The 20943-nt window shown below is 42.9% G+C and overlaps 1 protein-coding gene across 1 annotated transcript in view; it reads left to right on the plus strand.

Moving 5' to 3' along the window:
* The window catches only part of wnt6b (wingless-type MMTV integration site family, member 6b), a 27862-nt gene extending 18289 nt beyond the window's left edge, over window positions 1–9573 (plus strand). Inside the window, exons 3-4 of the mRNA XM_063005773.1 lie at window positions 5199–5506; window positions 9112–9573. Of these exons, the coding sequence (XP_062861843.1) occupies window positions 5199–5506; window positions 9112–9573 (770 nt within the window). The remainder of the gene's footprint in view (window positions 1–5198; window positions 5507–9111) is intronic.
* The last annotated feature ends 11370 nt before the right edge of the window (window positions 9574–20943 follow it).

The following is a 20943-nucleotide window of genomic DNA, read 5'->3' on the forward strand; positions in this document are numbered from 1 at the left end:
TTTCATCTAATTGACGGTGCACGGTGGCTCAGTGGGTAGCACTGTCGCCTCACAGCAAGAAGGTCCTGGGTTCGATCCCCAGGCAAAGTGGTCCGGGTCCTTTCTATGTGGAGTTTGCATGTTCTCCCCGTGTCTGCGTGGGTTTCTTCTGGGAGCTCCGGTTTCCTCCAACAGTCCAAAAACATGCAGTCAGGTTAATTGGAGACACTGAATTGCCCTATAGGTGAATGGGTGTGTGTGTATGTCTGCCCTGCGATGGACTGACTGCAGGCTATCCCAGCTTTTCAATGGGCGCAAGGCACACAGTAACGCCCTGGAAATCGGAGCTCCCGGAAGAAAACCCACGCAGACAGGGGGGGAACATGCAAACTCCACACAGAAAGGGCCTGGACCGCCCTGCTTGGGGATCGAACCCAGGACCTTCTTGCTGTAAGGCGACAGTGCTACCCACCAAGCCACCTTGCCACCCACCGAACTGAACCAGAAGAGTCCTTATTAATTACAGTCCAAAAACAAGACATGCTCAGAAGATTCACTACAGAAAATCAACTATTCAGGCACCCAGGTGGAGCAGCGGGATATTCCACTAGCACGAAACTCGGCATTGCCACCAGTTGGCTGGGCGCCATCTAGCGGGCATAATTGGCAGTGCCTGCAGCAGACATGTTTCTGCTAGGGCGAGATGACCGGACTATGTGGGTGGGGTCTTCAAACGCTGTGTAAGGACCATGATTGGCAGAAAGAGAGGCACCTGTGCAGAGTGCATGGGTGAGAAATGGTTCCGCTAAGGGCTGCGCGCAGGTCGGAGGAGGTGTGAGCAGCAATATACCCAGCCTGCCTTGATTGCTGGTGGCAGAGTCGGCACTGACAAAAGAGAGAAATGAGCTCCAACTGGTCACAACTGGATTGGGTGAAAAGGGGAAAAAAATTTACCCAAAAAAGATATTGGGGAACATAATGGGACTTCATGCACCCATCATGCACTCTGACGACCCTTTATTCTGAAGAGGAGGGTATTATAACAATCAGAGACGCTCGGATGGTGCAGTGATTTATTATACTAGATCACCACTGCTCAGATCCAGGTTTGAATCTCAGCTGTGCTATCGGCCGTCTGGGTTTCTAAACAGACATGATTGGCTATGTCTTGGGGGTGAAGGGGGGTGTTTGAAGGCATGTGATGCACTGGTGCCCAGTTCAGGGTGTTCCTGCCTTGCGCCCAGTGTTTCGCGACCCTTACCAAGATGTTTTACCACCTGGTCAGGGTCACGGTGTGTTCGGATTGCCCGGAACCACTGGGCACAAAGCAGGACCATAGTAATCAGTGTGATGCCCACAATTCCCCCTTCAGTTATAGCTAATCATGTCTGTATGGAGACACCTGACAGGCTGATAGCACCACTGGGGATTCCAACTCTGGATCCTTTATTTTGTAAGATGAACTGAAGTGACCTTGAAGGACACTAAATGGCCAAAACTATATGACCCCCCTTCCCCTGTGGCTATAACAGGCTCCACTCCTCTTGTGAGGCTTTCTAGAAGATTTTGGAGGGTAGTGTTGATGTTCCAATTCATCTTTAAGGTCTTTAATAAGGTTTATTGAGGTCACGTCCTTTCTATACTATGTCTTAATGGATCTTGGATTGTGCACCACCATGCTGGAACAAGAAAGGCCCTTCCCTAAACTCTTTCCACAAAATTGAAAGCTTAGTACTTGAGGAAGTATCTGTATCTTTGACTGTGACTCCTGACCTATAGTACGACCAGCAGGGGGCAGAATATCTGACCTCATACTCTCCGTCTGAGTTTAAAAGGATGGAAGGCCAGTAAATTAACATTATTGAATATTTTTCCCTTTATTTATCGTTCCTGCTTCATTCAGCCTCGGCGTTCAGAGTCAGACGTGTCACATGCCAGATCTGAAGCTGGATTGATGATTTTGGCCTCCAGTGGGTGGACGTGTTGCCACACGGAGTTGCAACTCGACTCCCCGCGGCGCGAGACTGACTGACTGCCGCTCCGAATGGAAATTAATCATAAATTCCTGCGTGTCTATAGTCGAGGCTTTAAGTGCACCTCTGTTTTGAAACATTGAGTGTAATTACGGGAAGACGTGGCCATCAGGAGCCCCGGCGGCTCTGCCGAGGCAGGTTGACTTCCTCTTACGGAGAGTACGGGGTGCGTGAAGGGTGCGCAAACAATCGCCAGCTGTTTTCTTACCCTATACAAACACGCCAAACATTACCGACGCTGCCTGGGCCCGAGGGCCAAACATCACGGGCTGTAAACTGGTGAACGCTGATGCTGAATACGCTTCGGTTCTCCTCAACGTTATAACTCGCTGAGTACTGATGCTGGAAATGTAAAGGATTACTTCAACTTTCACTTACACTGTATGGTCAAAAGTATTTGAACACCTGACCATGAATTTGTTGGGCATCCCATTCCAAAATAAATGGTATTAAAATAGAGTGACCTGACGTGATCTTCTCAGCTAGAACAACAACCACTCTCCTGAAAAGGCTTTGCACAAGACTTTGGAGTATTTCTGTGTGAATTTGTGCCCATTCAGTTAAAAGTACATTTGTATGGCTGGGCACTGATATTGGTGGATTTAGTGTAGGATATTTATATCCAATCATGATAGAAGCACTTTGTAGTTCTACAATTACTGACTAAAGTCCATCTGTTTCTCTGCATGCTTTGTTTCAATGGTCAGGACCCCCACAGGACCACCACAGAGCAGGTATTATTTGGGTGGTGGATCATTCTCAGCACTGCAGTGACACTGACATGGTGCTGGTATGAGTGGATCAGACACAGCAGCGCTGCTGGAGTTTTTAAACACCGCACTGTCACTGCTGGACTGAAAATAGTCCACCAACCAAAAACATCCAGCCAACAGCGCCCTGTGGGCGGCATCCTGTGACCACTGATGAAGGTCTAGATTAGGGGTTTTCAACCTTTTTAGGCATGCGCCCCCTTCATGTGCGAAGCGCAACTTGCGCCCCCCTCACACCACGCCCCCCCCTCCCCTTGGTGAAACAGCACTCAGTCGCGTATGTCAAGCGCTGCTTCCGCCACGCCCCCCTTCCCTTGATGAAGCACGGCTCAATCTCGTGTGCCACCGGTTCATGATAATAGTAATCTCGTAATGCCACGCCCCCCCCCCCCCCCCCCCCTTCCCAGTCAGCCACTCGCGCCCCCCCAGACAAGTACTCGCGCCCCCCCACAGGTTGAAAACCCCTGGTCTAGAAGATGACCAACTCAAACAGCAGCAATAGATGAGCGATCGTCTCTGACTTTACATCTACAAGGTGGACCAACTAGGTAGGAGTGTCTAATAGAGTGGACAGTGAGTGGACACGGTATTTAAAAACTTCTGCTCATACCAGCACAATACACACTAACACACCACCACCATGTCAGTGTCACTGCAGTGCTGAGAATCATCCAAAAGGAGGTTAAAAAAGTATGCAGAGAAACAGATGGACTACAGTCAGTCAGTAATTGTAGAACTACAAAGTGCTTCTATATGGTAAGTGGAGCTGATAAAATGGACAGTGAGTGTAGAAACAAGGAGGTGGTTTTAATGTTATGGCTGATCAGTGTATATATCAAATTAATATATTGTTTCCCATTTCCATTATTTTGTACACCCGTGGTTTTAAGTAGGTAGACAGAAGGGTGTGTGTGTGTGTGTGTGTGTGTGTGTGTGTGTGTGTGTGTGTGTGTGTGTACGTGTGTGTTCCTATGCAGGCACAATTTGAAAAGGATAAACCTGTGAGGTGGTCCTCCAGCCGTCAGCAGCTCACCATCATTATGCTCCATTAACTCAGAGATTGAGCATTAAAACTATTTGCTAATTCTTGCAGAAACTTCTGGCTCTGGTTCCTCCCTCCGCTCGACATGTCTCAACACATGATCGGGTGGAATTTCTGTCTTCAAGAAAAAGGAGGTTAAACGAGGAGAAAATGATGGTTTAAAACGGCAGGTTACACTGGAGGACTTTGTGGCAACAGTTTAGGGAAGGAACCTTCACGTTCCAGGATGACTGTCAGAAATGGTTTCATAAGTTTGCTATACAGGACCTCCAGTGGTCTGCACAGAGATCCACGTATAACCCCACTGAACATCTGTAAGATGAATCGGAATGCTGGTTGTGAGCCAGGCCTTTCTGTCCAGCCGCTGTACCTAATATTCTTGTTACAAGCTTTCACAGCAGAGTAAAGACTGTTATAGCTGCAAAGGGCAGGACAGGCTCTATATTAATGCCCATGGTTTTAAAATAGAAGGTCCAACAAGCTAATGGTCTGGGGTCCTCATACTTTTGGCTTCATGGTTCATAATAAAACAAAATAGAATTTTGTTCTATTCACTAGACCAAACAACCACTTGATTCTGGTCAGGGTCGCGGTGGGTCCGATCTATTGGCATGGGGGAGCTGTTGCAGTGTGGCTGTTAGGCTCCACCCCCTCACCTGAATGAAGCACCTCCTGTTGGTGATGGGTCATGGAATTGGGGCGGGGCGTGGGAGTAGGGTGGCTGCCGCGATGACGTCATTCATTTGTCTTTTTTTACATCACTTGATCCTGGTCAGGGTTGCGGTGGGTCCAATCTATTGGGCAAAAGGCAGGAAACACCCTGGACAGGTTGCCAGTTCATCACAGGGCAGGCAGACACACACACACACATACACACACACACACACACACACTTTTTAGTAGCTCCAATGCACCTGACTGCATGTCTTTGGACTTATGAGAGGTAACCGGAGCATCCAAAAGAAACCTGATAGTAATAATACAAAAGGAGAACATGCAAACTCCACACAGAAAGGACCCTGGCTGCCCAGTTGGCGAATTGAACCCAGGCCCTTCTTGCTATTAGGTGGCAGCACTACCCACTGCGCCACCATGCCGCCAATCAAACCAAACCAGTGGTTCAAATTAGACCAGAACAAGCTCATCCATACCAGAAAACACCAGACCAGTAGTGTGCCCGGTTCACTCCATCATTTCTGAGTAGACCAGTCTAAACACACCAAACCGAACTGGTCTAAATCTACCAGAACACACCAGAACGACGCTGGACCAGCATCAGACCAGACTGGATCCACACACAAACAGAAAACACAAACACACAGCTAGAGGTAATGTGTGTGTGTGTGTGTGTGTGCGTGTGTGTGTGTGTGACAGATATCCGGGAGACGGCGTTCGTCTACGCCATCACGGCTGCTGGAGTGACGTATGCAGTAACCCAGGCCTGCAGCATGGGGGAGCTGTTGCAGTGTGGCTGTGAGTCTCCGCCCCCTCGCTTGAATGAAGCGCCCCCTATTGGTGATGGCTCATGGGACGGGGGCGGGGCCTGGGAGTGGGGTGGCTGCGGCGATGACGTCGAGTTCGGCTATGAAAAGTCCAAACAGTTTATGGATGCAAAACGCCGGAAAGGAAAGAGCGACATCCGCACGCTCATTGACCTGCACAACAACGAGGCGGGACGACTGGTACATTTATTTTTCTTCTTATTATTATTATTATTAAAAATATTTTTATTATTATTATTATTATTATTATTATTATTGTAATTATTATTCTTTTTGTATTATTAATATTATTAATATGAATATTTTTATTATAATCATTATTATTATTATTATTTTTAAAATTAATGAGTATTATTGTTATTACTATATTATTATTATTATTATTTTTATTATTAATATGACTATTATTATTATTATTATTACTATTATTATTATTATTATTATTATTATTGCTACTACTATTATTTTTTACTATAATTTTAGTACTAGTAATTGCTATAAATAATATTATAATAATAATATTATTAGTAGTAGTAGTAGTAGCATTAGTATTATTATTATTATTATTATTATAGTAATATTATTATTATTATTATTTATTATAATTATTTTTTGTATTATTGTTGCTGTTATTATTATTATTTTTATTAGTTATAGTTATTCATAATTCATTATTATTAGTAGTGGTAGTAGTATTTTATTATTTTATTTGTTTATTATGGTATTATTTTAAAACTAGTAATGAATATTACAATATTAGGTGCATTAGTAATTATTATTATTATTATTTAAATTTTAAATATTAATTATTATTATTTTTAGTAGTTGTAATTATAAATATTATTATTAGTAGTAGCAGTAGTAATTATTATTATTATTATTATTATTATATTGTTGTTGTTTTTATTATTATTGTTATTATTATTATTATTATTGTTATATTGTTGTTGTTTTTATTAGTATGAAACTATTTATATTTTTTTGTTTTTATCATATTATATTAAATAATGTTTTATTTTGTAATGGAAAAAAAAAACTAAAATGAAAATGAATAATACACAGTGGAGGATGAAAACCTGCCCCCCTGTTTGACAGAAGTTTAAAAGCAACACCAGAGTGTTTAACATTAAGAAAACTGATGTTCCTGAGAGGCCCGGTCCAGGTCCTGATCCTAAATCTAATAAACCGAGTCCATCAGCAGCATTCCTTTCACATGCCGAGCAGAGTCAGAATGTGTGTGTATCTACTGGTCGATGGTACAGGTGTGTGTTTACACGAGCTCAGTGTGTGATGATGACAATCAGAGTTAAAGATCAGATTGTGTGTCAGATGTTTATAGTTAGAGAAAGAAATCTGATGATGTGTTGGGTAAGTGTGAAGAGAAATATCAGATGTGATGTCTGTCTAAACACACATTCAGTTCCCACCGAGCCATAGAGACAAGCTGGCGCTCTCCGAGTGTGTGTGTGTGTGTGTGTGTGTGTTTATATATTCACCTGCTCATGTGTTTCAGCGCCAACATTAAAGCTCAGTGATGGACACGCCAAAAGAACCGACAACACACAAACCAAAACACCACATCCACTTCAGATTACATAAACTGTATAAAGAAAAAATAATAATCATAGACCTACCAGGCGTGTCCATGCACAGCTACACTGAAGAGACCCAAAACATTATATCAGATCTGTTAGACAAGAACAGACCTCAAACATTACACCAAAACACACCAAACCATGCACAACCGCATCAGAGACCTCACACACTACACCAAAACACACCAAACCATGCACAACCGCATCAGAGACCTCACACACTACACCAAAACACACCAGACCATGTACAGCTACACTGAAGAGACGCCAAACATTATACCAGAGCATACACCAATCACCTCCTTGTTTCTACACTCACTGTCCATTTTATCAGCTCCACTTACCATATAGAAGCACTTTGTAGTTCTACAATTACTGACTGTAGTCCATCTGTTTCTCTGCATGCTTTGTTAGCCCCCTTTCATGTTGTTCTTCAATGGTCAGGACCCCCACAGAGCAGGTATTATTTAGGTGGTACATCATTCTCAGTACTGCAGTGACACTGACATGGTGGTGGTGTGTTAGTGTGTGTTGTGCTGGTATGAGTGGATCAGACACAGCAGCGCTGATGGAGTTTTTGAACACCTCACTGTCACTGCTGGACTGAGAATAGTCCACCAACCAAAAATATCCAGCCAACAGCTCCTGATGGGCAGCGTCCTGTGACCACTGATGAAGGTCTAGAAGATGACAAACTCAAACAGCAGCAATAGATGAGCGATCGTCTCTGACTTTACATCTACAAGGTGGACCAACTAGGTAGGAGTGTCTAATAGAGTGGACAGTGAGTGGACACGGTATTTAAAAACTCCAGCAGCACTGCTGTGTCTGATCCACTCATACCAGCACAACACACACTAACACACCACCACCATGTCAGTGTCACTGCAGTGCTGAGAATGATCCACCACCTAAATAATACCTGTTCTGTGGTGGTCCTGTGGGGGTCCTGACCATTGAAGAACAGCATGAAAGCAGGTTAAAAAAGTATGTATAGAAACAGATGGACTACAGTCAGTAATTGTATAACTACAAAGTGCTTCTATATGGTAAGTGGAGCTTATAAAATAGACAGTGAGTGTAGAAACAAGGAGGTGGTTTTAATGTTATGGCTGATCGGTGTAGCAGACCAAACCTACCAGACAAGAACACACCAAACCATGCACAACTGCGTCGGAAACCTCACACATTACACCAAAACACACCAAACCATGCACAGCTACACTGAAGAGACCCAAAACATCATATCACAGCATACAAGAGCAGACCCACCAGACGAGAACACTCCAAACCATTCACAACCACATCAGAGACCTTAACCATTACACCAAAACACGAGAACACACCAAACCACGCACATTAAAGCAATGAAACATGGTCAGCTGGTCAGACAAATACCATTGTTTTTAGGAATCATGAGGATGGCCAGGCACGTGTGCACCAGAATGCACAGTTGGAAGATCCACTTCACAACATAAAAAAGTTAAAGGACCTGCTGGTAATGTTTTGCTACCAGATACCAAAGTACTCAGATGTCTGGAGCTGTGTCTGGCTGCGTATTAGGCTGGTGGTCCTAATGTTTTGGCTCATCAATTCATTATACCATGTTATCTGCACCAGATCAAATCCTTCCAGACTAGTCTATACCAATCCAATGATCAGAACTCTATATCACACCAGACAGGAATCAATGCACCAGTCACCTCATACCGAACCTACCAGACCAGACCATATCACACCAGGTACGAACAGATCTTCCAGACTAGTGTCACACCAGTGATATGATCTGGTTGATCACGATGCGTTTGAAACACCTGAACTTAATCGTAAATACAAGTGTCCACATACTTTTGGCCATATTTTTAATCACAGGACCAGATAAACAGGTGGGTGTGGAGAAGGCATGTAGAGATGTGCAGCGGATTTGGGCTTTTTTTAATGATAATTATGTCATGATATTTTTTAGATGTGCAGTAAAAGCATCTTTAAGCAGATAAAAATGTTGACTTGGCATTAATGGAGGTTTAATTACCAGGGGAACATTCAGTATTGATCTGCGCTGTCAGGTTCTTTAAGCTCATGACTAGCTGGAGGCTACTAGGAGCTGAAGAGGGTAGAGCAGGGCAAATTCCTTCTGACTGGCGTTGTTTTTTATCATTCCGATCTCTGTGTATGTGCTCCAAACCACAGGCAGTGAAGAACTACATGAGGACTGAATGCAAATGCCACGGGCTGTCCGGTTCCTGCACGCTCAGGACCTGCTGGAAGAAGATGTCCAGGTTCCGTGAAGTGGGCGACCGTCTCCTAGAGCGCTTCAACGGTGCCTCCAAGGTGATGGGGGGCAACGACGGAAAGACGCTGATTCCCGTGGGTCAGAACATCAAAGCTCCGGATAAACAGGACCTGATCTACTCGGCCGAGTCACCCGACTTCTGCCTACCGAACAGAAAGACGGGTTCTCCGGGAACGCGAGGGAGAACCTGCAACAGCACGGCAATGGACGTGAGCGGGTGTGACCTGCTGTGCTGCGAGAGAGGATATCGGGACGAGGTTGTGGTTATGGAGGAGAACTGCCTGTGCAGGTTCCACTGGTGCTGCGTCGTCCAGTGCAAAAAGTGCTCCGTACGGAAGGAGCTCAGCCTCTGTCACTAAAGTCAGGAGACAATCTGGGGTTGTGTTTATACTTGTCAGCTTTGGTTTGATTCAAACAAACCCTGGTGCGATTGCTCCGTTAGTTCGGTTCATTACTGTAAGTGTGGACGCCAAATAAGCGGACCGAGAGGTCATGAGCAGGGGGGTGTCTGTCTGTTTCCAAGCTAATTCTGGTGCGATTCGTTTTAGGTGTGAACGCAAGACAAACCAAACACAGAACATGATGCCACAAAGTGCGACACTAAACACACCATGAGAGGAGAGTGCATAGAGAACAATTATTATTATAAAGGTAAATGAGCAGCGGAGTGGCGCCCAGATGGCGCAGCAGGATAATCCGCTAGCACACCAGAGCTGGGATTCTGAACTCCCCAAGTTCGACTCTCAGCTCTGCTACCTGTCAGCTGTGCACCCTCAAGTGGACATAATTGGCAATGTCTGCAGCAGACAAAATCATTCATTGAAGTCTGCCGTGTGGGAAAAGACCGGACTGAAAGTGGGTAGGTCTTTGACGCTGTGCAAGGACCCTGATTAGTAGCCTGAGGCGCCTGTACAGAAAGTAGAGGAGCACGGAGATCAGTGCGTGGCTCTCCCTGCTCAGACAAGATGAATTAGCTATGCTTAATTGGGAGAAAAAGGGAGAAAATGCATAAATAAAATAGCAAATAATAAAAAAGAGCAGCGGAAGAGATGCGGTTTTGATTCCTTTATTCATTTCACCACTTCTAGCTGTGTTTCCAGTTGGTTAAAATGCCAGCAGGTATACACGACCCTAATAAGTGCCCAGCATTAGGGCTCACTGAACTCATTAAGTAAGAAATAAAGTGTACTGATACAGTTACAGGAAATTGGCTGGACTTTAGCTGGACTTTACTGACTGTTTTAAGGCATAACACAGAATACAGAGAGAGGTCATCCCTCACACTATTTCACTGATTGTGGAAACCCCAAAGAGACAAAACGTGTTCAATACACAAGCACACAAATAGTGCTTTTCCACCAAAAGAACTCTGGTTCTTGAACCGGTTCTGTTCAGGTTTCTTAGAACCTTGGTGTTTTGTAGAGAACCAACCAGCGTTTCCACCAGTTTTTGGGAACCAAGTCTGCGTCATCAACGGTGGGCGTTACACAACGTAAGTAAAGAGTAGTTACATGATGGCAGAGCGTGTAGATTATCTGTGGGGATTTGTGCTGTTGTTACAGATGTTCGTTTTTATGCAAAAAGCATCGCTCAACTGTTGATGATAAGAAGACGTAGACGTGTTTGTCGCGGTTGTTGTTTTCTTTAGTTCAATGACGTGAGAAGTGTTTTGTGCTTCGCTCTCACCGCGACTCTCGGCGCAAATAGCCGATTTACTCAGCGCTCGGCTTGAGCGATAACACATCACTTAAGTTCCACGACATGAACATCCATCTGTGTGAAATAACCATCAAATCCAGTCTAAAAGCTCCACATGTATCTGTGTTTAGCTGGATTTACTTCACGTGTGGTGGTTCTGCAGCTCGGGGTTCTGAATCCGCCTCTCGGGAGAGTCGAAAAAGCTTCACCTAAATAAAGCGTAACGTGGCTTAATTTACTAAAGTACGATACAGAAACACTAAAATTCTCTCCGTTATTACTGGTTATAAGAGCTCTGTACTGGTTATAAGTGCTCTGTACTGGTTATAAGCGCTCTGTACTGGTTATAAGTGCTCTGTACTGGTTATAAGTGCTCTGTACTGGTTATAAGAGCTCTGTACTGGTTATAAGTGCTCTGTACTGATTATAAGAGCTCTGTACTGGTTATAAGAGCTCTGTACTGGTTATAAGTGCTCTGTACTGGTTATAAGTGCTCTGTACTGGTTATACGTGCTCTGTACTGGTTATAAGAGCTCTGTACTGGTTATAAGTGCTCTGTACTGATTATAAGAGCTCTGTACTGGTTATAAGTGCTCTGTACTGATTATAAGTGCTCTGTACTGGTTATAATAAGTGCTCTTTACTGGTTATAAGTGTCTCTGTACTGGTTATAAGAGCTTTGTACTGGTTATAAGTGCTCTGTACTGGTTATAAGAGCTCTGTACTGCCAAAATTCATTGGTCGTTGTTTTAGTACAACACGCCAGGTTACGCTTTATTTTTCACATTAAGTGTTTTTTGTTCTGTCCTGGTCCCTTTTACCACGTCATATCACACATCTCTTTCAAAATATCAGCAACAAACTGACTCAAAATTTAATCAGGTGAACTTTAAAAGATGAAAGTGGTTTAAATTATATGTAATGTTATAATGTCTCATGTAAAAGCACCCAAACCTTTACACTGTGACACGCCCACAGATGACGTAAACCGAGTATTCTGTGGTGCCAGATTAGAACGCTAGTTTGCTGTCTGGAACCTCTTTATTTCGGTGGAAACACGCGGAACCGGTTTAAAATCAAATTCGCGAACCAGAACGGAGCCAGATCCACTGTGGAAAAGGAGTAATAATAAACATTCTCAGTGCATTGCATTATAAAGAGGTCTGTCACATGACAACTGGCCCACAAAATATGTCAAACGGGCGTCATTTGTGATTGTGGGAATGCTAAGCAAACCAGGACTAAAATGCAATAATGTTTCTTGGTTGGTCCGAACCAAGAGAACTGAACAACAAGTATAAACACAGCCTACTACTTTATTATTCTTGGCCTGTTCCAGTTTGAACTGATTTGGAAATAAAGGACAGAATCACCGACTCTTCCAGGACAAACCTCATGAACCTTGGGTTCTGTCCAAGACGACTTATTAATCAAACACCCAAGAACATGAAATGTGTTGTTGTTTTCAGAACGCAGTTCACCTGCGGAGAGGTCTAGTTCACCCGTGCTCCTGCAGGGATCTGGACGACTCTCAGCGTGAGCTGTAGATTGACTTACCTGTTGGAGAAAAGTTTGAAAGTTTGGAGCAAACGTTTATCAAACTGAGGGACTGACTGAACATCTAGAAGTTTATTTTTGTTACAGCTCTAGATTACTTAATATTAATATAAGAAACTGGCTTGTCTATAAGAGAAGCAAAGTGCTTTCTTGCTAAAAAATTTTGGGGTCTCTTAATGGAATTCCAGATTTTAATCTAGTTTAAGTCCTAGATTGTCTCACGTGTAAGATTTTAGATCCTTTTAGAACTTTAAGATTCTGAAGCTTTTATCATGCTGTGCTACACTTACACAGCACATGAAGAACTCAATGACACAATACTGACCCACATAATGAAAAATCTAGAATTTAAATGAGATTAATCTTCATTTCATCTTGTGGACTGTCTAGATTGAGTTCCAGATCAAACCACCTACTTTAAAATCTAGACACTTGTTGGCTAATTTAAAAGACTTACTCTTCCAATTTCGAACACTGACTGATGATGGAGAGTAAGACTGTTGACTGAGGTTTTTTAAATTCTTCACTCTTTAGCAGGATACTCTAGAACAATGGATTCCTATGGAGAATTTTGTATCTGGATCATATTGTCGGTGTTCTAAAACGTGACTGACTTACAGCCCAATGTACAATGTTTACGCTTCAGAAAAATGCCACTGAACTACTCACCTGTGAACGCTCTAGAACATTTCATGACATAGAACACGTCTCATCCAGGGAATCTAGAAAGCAGCGAATTTTTTCTAGAACACTGACGTGTGATTGAGATTTTCCTCACTGGTAAATAGAGAACACAAAATCATCTCTGTGAATAATCTAGAACACTGATTTCTTGGCTAGTAAATCTAGATCAGTGGATCTCTCCAAGAACAAACAATGCTTTTATTTTACTGCAAGCAAATCTAGAACACTGATTCTGCTGGAGCATATCTCATGAGGATTGTCTTGTTGGGTTTCCAGAACATGATCCATTAGTGCTCGGGCCCACTGGTTTGTCAAATTTTGGCTTTCCCTTCTTATAACACTTAACAGATACAGTATATAGTCAGTATTTTATGCATTTTCTCCCTTTTTCTCCCGATTTTAGCACGTCCAATTTTTTACCCGTTTGCGTTATGCTTCCTCTCCACTGGTGCTGAGCCCCGCCCCGATTGAGGAGAGAGAACTAGCACACGCACTCTCCTGTGTTTTACTGCTACGCCACCTGAACGGCGTCAGTATTTTTCTTTTTAAATGGAACAGTGACCCAGCAATCAGAGAACTTGGGCACTGATTATAAGGTTTTAGAACACTAACCTGGGAATTGAGACTTTAGAATATTGAGAAGAAATTAGATTGCCAAACACTGCTCTAAAACATGGACTGACAAATACAGGTTTTTCTGACTGGTAGTTCAGAACATATCCTGTTAAATCTTGGCAGGTATAACACTGACTTCAATCTGACTTATTTAATATGAATCTAGAACAGTGACTTGCCTTCAAATTCAGCACCAAACTATGCACCAATTGTGATATTGTTTAGACCAGCGATCCCAAACCTTTTTTGCACCACGGACCGGTTTCATATAAGATATAATTTCACAAACCGGCGAGGGTGGGAGGATTTAAAGTAGAATAACTATACTGCTCACAAATTAGCATTTTCCACTGCAACGAGACACTGCTTCCACCTGGGGGTGATATGAGACGATTAACTGTTGGTAAGACAGAGTACCGCTGCTCTAGACGTTTTGGAAGGTCTAGAGAATGTTGTGTTTGTCTTCTAATGGACTTTCTGTAAAAACTAAAGCTGATTAGCTGATGAGTTGAATCAGGCATGTTAGATGGGGATGTGAAAGCCTGACGTGCCTCCTGGAGACCTGTGAATGTGAAGGTCCACGTGTGTGATGATGCAGAAAACATGAGTTCATGAAAACAAACTGAGATTGTGATGTTGTGGTAACCTGAAGAATGTGCATCATCGGGGCCAAGAACAAAGACTCTTTATATTCAGTAACACGACGACTACTAACAGGATCAGGAATGTGTCCGGAATGTGTCCAAAGCACTTTTAATATGAGAACTATGCACATTGTAGACTAGCGTCAGATCTTTGATTTATTTTAACACTGCTCTATGTTGCCTTGTTTTTCTATTGTGTATTGTTTTATTATGTCCATTTATTTAATACACAGAGCTTTTATTATTCAGTCATGTCTGTCCTTTAAAATCATTTTAGTTCTTGATTTCTTTCTTGTGTTCATTCAACCATTGTGGAACAATAAGGGCAGGATTTTTGAGGTGTCATTATTCTAAAATACATGACACATCAGGAAAAGGAAACTTTGCACTGTAGGGTTCACCTGACTTTGTGAAATTCCAAATATTGGATCTAAGCCGCTCAGGTGGTGCAGCGGTAAAACATGCTAGCAACTAGAACTCATCGGTTCGAAACTTGATTGGCTGTTGTTCATCCAGGTTGGGAGCCGGATAGGGACCTCATAACTGATGCAATTATGACCTCTGCACAAAGACGAGGAATATTGCGATCAGGGTGTGGCTCTCCGTACACAAACCTGACCTGCATATGAACTCGCCTCGTGAAGGTAAAAAGATGCAGTCAGCTACTGCACACATGGCGGGGGTCAGCACCAGTAGAGAGGAAGCATAACGCAACTGCATAAACAATATACACCGATCAGCCATAACATTAAAACCACCTCCTTGTTTCTACACTCACTGTCCATTTTATCAGCTCCACTTACCATATAGAAGCACTTTGTAGCTCTACAATTACTGACTGTAGTCCATCTGTTTCTCTGCATGCTTTGTTAGCCCCCTTTCATGCTGTTCTTCAATGGCAGGTATTATTTAGGTGGTGGATCATTCTCAGTGCTGCAGTTATAATGACATGGTGGTGGATGAGTGGATAAGACATGAGTGGATAAGACACAGCAGCGCTGATGGAATTTTTAAACACCTCACTGTCACTGCTGGACTGAGAATAGTCCACCAACCAAAACATCCAGCCAACAGCACCCAGTGGGCAGCGTCCTGTGACCACTGATGAAGGTCTAGAAGATGATCAACTCAAACAGCAGGAATAGATGAGCGATCGTCTCTGACTTTACATCTACAAGGTGGAACAACTAGGTAGGAGTGTCTAATAGAGTGGACAGTGAGTGGACACGGTGTTTAAAAACTCCAGCAGCGCTGCTGTGTCTGAACCACTCATACCAGCACAACACACACTAACACACCACCACCATGTCAGTGTCACTGCAGTGCTGAGAATGATCCACCACCTAAATAATACCTGCTCTGTGGTGGTCCTGTGGGGGTCCTGACCATTGAAGAACAGGGTGAAAGCAGGTTAAAAAGCATGTAGAGAAACAGATGGACTACAGTCAATAATTGTAGAACTACAAAGTGCTTCTATATGGTAAGTGGAGCTGATAAAATGGACAGTGAGTGTAGAAACATTGAGGTGGTTTTAATGTTATGGCTGATCGGTGTATATTGGATCTCATAGTTACCACCAGATTGTGTCAATAACATCATAAATAGAACATTAGGACTTAACATTATGGTCATAACATTAATCTACATGTTTGTTGACCTGTTTAACCTTATTTGACCTTAGTAGATTTTACAACTACATCCCTCAAAAAATGGAAAGAATTGAAATTTACAGCTGCTCAACAAGGAGTGGAAAACAAACCCGGCGCCCGCGGTTCTGCCGTTCCAATAAAAAAAAAAACCCCAGGTGTCTCTTGCGGATTATTTATCTGGACGATGATGACATTTTCCGAAGCTGCAGTGAACTATTATTACATGACGTTATTTTCAGATTGGTTTCAGACCGAGTATTTGTGTTGGCGTTGGACCAGTGGAAGCTACAGAACATCACTTCAACACCGTAGAGACGGGTGTTCGGCGGACTGAGGACACTTGCGCTGGATGGATGTTGAAATAAAACGTTTGCTCAGTGTTGGATCGTTTCAGGTGGTGCTTTCCTCTCCTTCAGCCCTGAAGATGATGTTTTTATAACCTGCAGTCCTGGATTCATTTTTCCACCATGACTGTGGATGTTTCTGTGTGTGCTGTGTTAACTAAAGAAGGGCGTAGTGATGGAACTTGGTGTACTGGTCCCAGTATTGACAATAGTGCTGCACTGGTCCGAGATTCTGCGTCAGAAGAGGTTGGAAGTTGGAGTGGAAAGAATAGAGACCTTATTTACGGTAATACAGAAACAATAATGATGATAAAATGCTGCAATGGAGGTCAAACGTTTATATACACTTTACTAGAGACATAAAAGCCAGACTGGAGTTACCTGAGAAAGCCACTATCTTCTAGCTGAACGTCCTGTGGACAGTTAAATCAACATAGAACTTCAGCACATCATTGTATTGTTTACCAAAAGCAAAATGAGGCCCTCAAACAAAAAAATGTGGTTCCTACGATAAAACACGTTAGAGGTTCATTGATGTTTTGGGGTTGCTTTGCTGCCTCTGGCACTGGGTGCCTTTATGGTGCAATGAAGAGTCCACTGTCAGAAAGCTTTGACTTTATCATCGTCCTTCCAGCAGGACAAAGACCCAAAGCAGAAGTTTTTTGTCATTGCTGTAGTACATGGAACAGTGGTCTTCTCCCAGGGTCAGAAGGAAAATCCCAAACTGTCAACTTCTGCTGAAAGAAAAATTGTCAGAATGGCTACATGTAAGCAAGGAACCATCAAACGACCAGGTCTGCCAGGAATCAATAGCTGCTGGAATATACAGTATGTGTCACTGGCCCGAGTCAAGCAAGCTTAACATTGACATGGACTTGGAAGCTGCTGGAATCATTATCTGGATGGATTAAAGCACATCAGAAGTAGTTTTTAATCACATTTTCAAATGTGAGTAACGGATGGAACTTGGACTGTACTTAGTTTTTAATTAAGTAGATAAGTACTATATGGTCAAAAGTATATGGACATCTCCTAATGATTGAGTTTGCATTGCTAAGAGGTGCATAAAATCACTCCTAATCAGGGTCGTGGGGTGCTGGAGCCTATCCCAGCTCTGAAAGGATACAAGGCACACAGAAACAACCTGGACAGGGCACCAGTCCATCGCAGGACACACACACACACACAAACACATTTACACCTTAACACACACACACATATCCATCTAAGGGCAATTTTAGTATCTCCAGTTAACCTGACTACATGTCTTCTGACTGTGGGAAGAAACCTGAGCTCCCGGAGGAAACCCACATGGACACGGGGAGAACATGCAAATTCCACACAGAATCAAACTCAGAACCTTCATGCTGTCAGGCGACAGTGCAACCCACCGAGCCACATGCCGCCCTGCATAAAATCTATCATATAAAACAAATGATATGATTTCAATGTTGTAGAAGCAGTTTGGGGAAGACCCGTTCCTATTCCAGCATGACCGTACAAAACAAGGTCCATAAATACAAAGTTTGACAAGTTTTATAAGGAGGAATTTTACTGGTCTATACAGAGATCTGACCTTAACCCTACTGAACAGCTTTGGGATGAATTGGAACACCAGTTAGGAGCGCAAATGATCACAGACACTTGTGGAAAGAATTATAAGATGAGTGACTATGTCACTGCCTTTGGTTTTTGGTCAGATGTCCACATACTTTTGTACTTTTGGCTGTGTGTGTATTTATATAAATGGAACAGTGAGTTTGACGTTATGTTCAGTGGTATGAAACGTCTCTCTCACCGACGCTCGTGAAATAAAAAGGTGGTGTTTGGATAAATCGTGCTGCAGGAACCCGACAAGTCTTCACACGCTCAGATTTATCCAGGAATTCATTCTTATGCAGTCGAGGAGCGAGAGACGGAGAGAGAGATTTATAGAAGTGACGGTCCTAATTCGACTTGTGGGTTTGAATATGTGGATCATTTTACTCACACACACACACACACACACACACACACACACACACTCACATGGGGTGAATGAGTGAGGAATGTTCCGGGCCGTGTCCTTGCCTGCTGGTAGTAAAACACACAGGTCCTAATGAAAGCCCGGATACAAGAAATCACAACAAGGTCTTGTTTTCTTTTTACTGATTTGATAAACATTGTCTTGTTTCCCACAATCAGTCAAACACAATAACCACTTCAGCCTGGTCAGGGTCCCTATGTGTCCGGTGCTACTGGAAACCCTGCGAGCAGGGCACAAAGACAGCCTGGACGGGTCACCAAGCCACCACAGAGATATACAAACCTAAAGCATGACGAATGGACAGATGCCCTTCATTTATTAAAACACTTCACATTACCTCTGTCTCAACAGTTTGGGGAGTACCCTTTTCTGTTTTATCATGGCAAAAGAGCACAATGTCAGTTCTACAAAGAAATGGTCCAGTACTTTGATGTAAAAGAACTCAACTATTTATTTTCTCTAACCACTTAATTCTGACCAGGGTTGAGCCAAAGCCAACCAGAAACACTTGGCACAAGACACAAATACAGCCCGGGCACGGTGCCCATCTATTGCAGGGATACACTTAATAGCTTGGCACAAGTCAAATGATTTCCCTACTTGGAGAGGCAACACTGGATGTTGGTGGACGCCTTTACTCAATCCAATCAATTAAAGTTTAATGGACAGACACATGGTGGGGTTTAAACCAATGACCTTGTGATTACTGATCCAGTACCTTACCCAGTGAGCTATCTTTGCCCTGTCAGGACTGACAATATTTTGATTTACATTACATTTTATTTAAAGCTATGTACAATTGTGAACTATTCATCAGAAGCTTTGTGGATCATGGCTGAATGGACACAATCCCAGGATCACTTTGCACAAAACCAAGAGCTGATTTGGGTGACATAGAGCAGAACAACTTTGGAGAAGTAAAAACACTCAAGTGAGGATTTCTGAAATATAATCTGATCATGACTTAGTGGAAAGCAGTTGGTGAAATTCATTAAATTAATAAATAAATTGATAAATAAATATATGCATGAATTATTTAATTATTTATTTAATTAATTAAGAAAGGATGGATGCTAAATGGATGGTTGGATGGATGATGGATGATAGATGGATGGATGGATGGATAAATGGATGGATGGATGGATGGATGGATGGATAGTGAAAGGAGGGATGGATGGATGCTAAATGGATGGATGGATGGAAGGATAAATGGATGGATGGATGGATGGTGGATGGATAAATGGATGATGGATGGATAGTGAAAGGAGGGATGGATGGATGGATGCTAAATGGATGGATGGATGGATGGAAGGATAAATGAATGGATGGATGCTAAATGGATGGATGATGGATGGATGGATGGATGGATGGATAGTGAAAGGAGGGATGGATGGATGCTAAATGGATGGATGGATGGATGCTAAATGGATGGATGGATGGAAGGATAAATGGATGGATGGATGGTGGATGGTGGATGGATGGATGGATGGATGGAAGGATAAATGGATGGATGGATGGATGGATGCTAAATGGATGGATGGATGGAAGGATAAATGGATGGATGGTGGATGGTGGATGGATGGATGGATGGATGGAAGGATAAATGGATGGATGGATGGATGGATGCTAAATGGATGGATGGATGGATAAATGGATGGATAGATGGTGGATGGATGGATGGATGGATGCTAAATGGATGGATGGATGGATGGATAGATGGTGGATGGATGGATGGATGGATGGATGGATGGAAGGATAAATGGATGGATGGATGGATGGATGGATGGATGCTAAATGGATGGATGGAAGGATAAATGGATGGATGGATGGATGCTAAATGGATGGATGGATGGATGGATAGAAACAGGAAAGGAAACAGGAAAGTGGTAAATCTGCACAGTTAATGTAGCACAGGAAACAATAATATAGTATCATGTGAACACAGCCTCAATATAAAAGGTACTCATTACAGGAAAGCATTCGTACACACACGTGTGTGTGTGTGTGTGTGTGTGCTGCTCTGTGTGTGGGTCAGGACCACAAGACGGCGATGTTTATGAGCACCGCTGCAGGTAATGGAAGTTCAGGAGATGTTACAGTCTTTGTGTGTGTTTGTGTGTGTGTGTGTGTGTGTGTGATGTCTGAACTAGATGACATCCCATTTAGTCTGTAATGGAGGGTTTATGATTTGTGGTTTGGCTCTGCAACAATCCTCAGGATCCCACCAGGCCAAACAAACACACACACACACACACACACACACACACACACACACTTCCAGGCTGTAGACACTAGATGGAGCCCTTTAATCAGAAAATAACATTGCCGCTGAAGGACCTTGTTGGTTAGTATGTACAGCAAGTAGGTTGTTTGGAAGATAGGAAGGTAGGGTTGTAGGTCAGTAGGGCAGTAAATGGTTTGGTAAGTAAGTTAATAGTTAGAGATCTTGGTAAGGTTGAAGTAGGTAGGTTGGTGAATTGGTACGGTAAGAAACATTCTTCTGGCAATAAAA

Source organism: Trichomycterus rosablanca, chromosome 12 (assembly GCF_030014385.1).
Source record: "Trichomycterus rosablanca isolate fTriRos1 chromosome 12, fTriRos1.hap1, whole genome shotgun sequence".
Classification (NCBI taxonomy): domain Eukaryota; kingdom Metazoa; phylum Chordata; class Actinopteri; order Siluriformes; family Trichomycteridae; genus Trichomycterus; species Trichomycterus rosablanca.